At 36.4% G+C, this 3787-nt stretch overlaps 1 protein-coding gene across 2 annotated transcripts; it reads left to right on the forward strand.

The window, feature by feature from the left end:
- Window positions 1-880: 880 nt before the first annotated feature.
- LOC137717889 (putative WRKY transcription factor 40) lies at window positions 881-3251 on the forward strand. Of its 2 annotated transcripts, none has more exons than XM_068457390.2 (5): window positions 881-1204; window positions 1359-1421; window positions 1728-2084; window positions 2204-2320; window positions 2573-3251. In XM_068457390.2, exons 1-5 carry the CDS (start codon window positions 1121-1123, stop codon window positions 2951-2953), a joined length of 1002 nt encoding a protein of 333 aa, XP_068313491.2. In that variant the 5' UTR covers window positions 881-1120; the 3' UTR covers window positions 2954-3251. The 2 variants fall into 2 exon arrangements, with proteins under 2 accessions (XP_068313491.2, XP_068313493.2); XM_068457392.2 differs by having other exon boundaries at window positions 997-1204; window positions 1731-2084.
- Window positions 3252-3787: the final 536 nt, after the last annotated feature.

Here is a 3787-nt window from a genome sequence, read left to right on the forward strand (position 1 = left end):
CACACCCTAAGTATACAATGGTATGGGTCGACCAAGTGCTCGATAAAACGCTTCATCGAAAACATTGAAATTTTTTTTGGCACTACATGCGCTATTGTTTAATGGAACGAGGTAATCCTGTATCTGCCACTACTTAGTTGTGCTCTCGGTGAATTAGCTATTTAGCTTTGCCATGATTGTCATCCGTAATGCAAAATAATCATCTAGCAATAAACCATTGTTCCATAACTGCAATAAACTTTGTATGCCAACATCAATACAAATGGTTAATCTTCTTAAAGGGGGCACGTAGAAATTAATTCAAAAGCTGTGGTCCGTGAAGATATGAACAGATAAAAAGTCCAAGGCTGGTTGAAAGTTGGAAGGAGCTAAGCAAGCACACAAGTTGACAACGTAATTTCAAAACCGTGTTGCGCCGTCCTGCGTGTGTAAGCTGTGCCTTTCTCGAATCTTGATCTTCGGTCAATGTTGACAAACAAGACCAAACCAAAGCTAATTAATGACCTTTATAAAAACCTAACTACTCTAAGAGTAACTCATTTTACTCATAATTCGGTTACATGACATTATTTTTAACTGAAATTGTGTTATATAATTTTCGTTTGTATTTAATTATATTACTTATTTTTTTAATATAACATATAAAATAATACATTTCATAATTTGTGTTGTAAATAGATATAAAATTTCTCCTCATCTGCAACTACCTACAAGGAGTGCCAAACATGCCGACTTATATATAATTAATATGTTATCCAGCAAAGTCGGAGCCTTGACCTTGACCATCAGGAATTTCAAGACCGACATGGCTTTGGCTTTTTCCTCCTCCATCCCCATATATCTCTCGCTATATGTATAAAATAACAATTTCTAGATAGATGGAGATAAATCATGAGACGTGACAATCTTAAGAAAATACATTGAATGTGTTCTCGCTCCCTCCCTGCTATTTCCTCGCACTTTCCTTCCCAGCATATTCCTTATTATTTGTCTTCGCTCTCCTTATAGCTATATATGCATTGGACAGCTCCCGAGTCCTGAGAAGTTTTACTTTCAATACTGAAACTTCACAAAGTTTATGAACTTGTGCAAATTGCAAGCCTTTTGTTCTTGATCAACAATGGACTCAACGCGGGTGAACACTTCTCTCGGCCTTAATCTTGTTCCGTTTTGCCGTGCCAATGATCATCGAGCTCCTGCCACTGTGAGTAGTTTTATAATTCAAGCTTTTTGTTGTTGTTGTTAATATCATTCTTTGATGCCTTGTTTCTTCTGGGTTTGACCTTATTTTCTTGGTAATTAAGTTATACACATTGGAACATCTACTTAATCTCCTAAATAATCTACTTTGAAATCAGATGCAACAAGAGTTTGAAGGGGGTTGTGCTCAACTCCAAGGCAATGCATTGGTGAAAGAAGAGGTGAGTTAATTTTGTTCAACATGGTAATGAAACTATGGGTACATATTTTTGCACGTTGTTTTTTCACCTTCTGCACATCCTTCTTAGTTTTGGCCATTAATTTCGCTTTGATTTGTCACATTCTGTACGTCCTTCTTAATTTTGGCCATTAATTTTGTTTTAATTTGTTTAATCCAATGATTGAAAAAGAGAGAGTGCAAGAGGTGAAAAACTGTGCATAAATTATTTTTCTGAAACTGTTTGTCACCTATAATTTTTTAATGAAACTTATTAAATTGGTCTTCTTAATTTGATTTTAACGTATAGCAGGCAGCTAGTCATCATGATGTGTTGGCCGAAGAGTTGAATAGGGTAAGTGTGGAGAACAAGAAGCTGACTGAGGTGCTAACTGCCCTCTGCGAGAATTACAACACTTTGCAATCCCATGTGAGGGAATTGATGACCACCCAGCAGCAGCAAAACAACACATCTGATATTTATAGGAAGCGAAAGGCAGACAGTGAAGATTACAACAACGTGATTGGATTAATTAATCCCGGGACTAATACTGACACCAGTTCCATCAGTGATGATAAAGAGTATTCATGCAAGAGGCTAAAGGAGAACACCAACTTAAAGATTTCCAGGGTTTATGTTCACACCGATGCATCCGATACAGGCCTCGTAAGTCCTATTCATCAAATTAACCCTAGCCCACTGCATCTGTTGAGATTTCTAGGGATTTTTTTCTTCATAAACTATGAACTTCCATTAGTAATTTCTTTGATTCTAATTTAATGCAGATTGTGAATGATGGATACCAATGGAGGAAATATGGTCAGAAGGTCACAAGAGATAACCCATCTCCTAGAGCTTACTACAAGTGCTCCTTTGCCCCAAGTTGCCCTGTTAAAAAGAAGGTATTAATTACGTGAACCCAATCTCCTTCTTACCAACATGAAATTCCAGAAAAATAGAAAAGAGAAGTGAGAGTTTTTATAATACAACTATATTGTTTTGGGGGTGTGGGGTTTGGTGACCCGATCTATGATTAGGTATCAAACTCATGGAAGTTGGACTTCAGATTTTTCACTTACAAAATAAAAAGAAATACTACTACATAGTGTTGGGGGTGTGAGATTATGTACTGATATTCTTACTAAAATTCTCAGGTGCAAAAAAGTGCTGAAAATCCATGCCTACTGGTGGCTACATACGAAGGAGAACACAACCACATGCATCCTGGTAAGCGAGCTGAAGTTACACTAATAGCCCCGGTATCTCCAAAACAGAACCATCAGCTTATTACTAGTCCAATTTCCGTTTTACCATCCGTGGCAAAGAGATCTGCAGCTCCAACATTTTTATGTGACGATAATCGAAGAAGTCCCAATAGTGCCATGTACTCCCAAGAAACTCAAGCTCCGGCGTTCCAACAGTTTTTGGTACAACAAATGGCTTCTTCCCTGACCAAAGATCCCGATTTCACATCTGCTGTTGCTGCTGCCATTTCAGGAAGAATTTCAGACCACACTATGGCCCGAAAATGGTGAAAAGTTAGAACCCTAATAAGAGTTACCTTGTTATCACTTAGAGAGAGAAAGAGAGACTGAATTTGCAAACTAAATGATGTGCCACCATTAAGTATGAACACGTTTATCAACGCTTAAGTAATAAACCAATCGTGAACTTCCATGTCCTTTAGTTTTCAAAATTTAGTCTACAAATTCAGTAGGCATTATCCTTTCTTTTCTTATTTACATTACATATGATTTGAGAGTTGTAATTAAAGTGTAGGGATGTAAATAAAATTTTGAAATCGATGAACCAAAATCTTCTTGTTCTTTGTTACCATTTATTCACTCATATATATTTATGTGACTTGTGTAAGAATCTGAACTTACCACAAATTGAGAAGTTAACGAATCTTGTTTATAACCTATTTCCAATTGGTTTTGAGATTGAACCTTAACTTTTTTATGGTATTGGATGTGCTTCATATTAGAGCAACTCCACCGTATCAATGGCCCCCTAGGGCAACTTCCTATTCAATCTCCTCCAGTGAACAGTAACTACCTTTAATGAACAGTAATTGCCTTTTGCATCTCCACCCCTAATTGAATAGTCATGGCAATAGGCAATAAAATATTATATTTTTAATTTATAAAATAATACAAAATAGTTTTATTTGTAATTTCGGATAAGATTTTTAATCGTTCTCGCTGCGTCACATGTCATTATCCGAAAAGACAATTTTTGGTGATAGATTTCGATAAGATTTTTATCCAATGACATCGTGCCACGTGTAGTTACCTTTTCAGAATCGTTGAGGATAGATTTTCAATAAGATTTTTAACCAATTACGTCGTGCCACATGTCACAATATG

The sequence above is a fragment of the Pyrus communis genome, chromosome 8 (assembly GCF_041283825.1).
Source record: "Pyrus communis isolate YQ-2024b chromosome 8, ASM4128382v1, whole genome shotgun sequence".
NCBI classification, from domain to species: Eukaryota; Viridiplantae; Streptophyta; class Magnoliopsida; order Rosales; family Rosaceae; genus Pyrus; species Pyrus communis.

Bases quoted from the DNA above. Each gene is read 5' to 3' on its own strand.
- LOC137717889 (XM_068457390.2), top strand. From the start codon at position 1,121: ATGGACTCAACGCGGGTGAACACTTCTCTCGGCCTTAATCTTGTTCCG. The intron at 2,085-2,203 runs GTAAGTCCTATT...AATTTAATGCAG, and splicing joins ATGCATCCGATACAGGCCTC to ATTGTGAATGATGGATACCA. The intron at 2,321-2,572 runs GTATTAATTACG...TAAAATTCTCAG, and splicing joins GTTGCCCTGTTAAAAAGAAG to GTGCAAAAAAGTGCTGAAAA.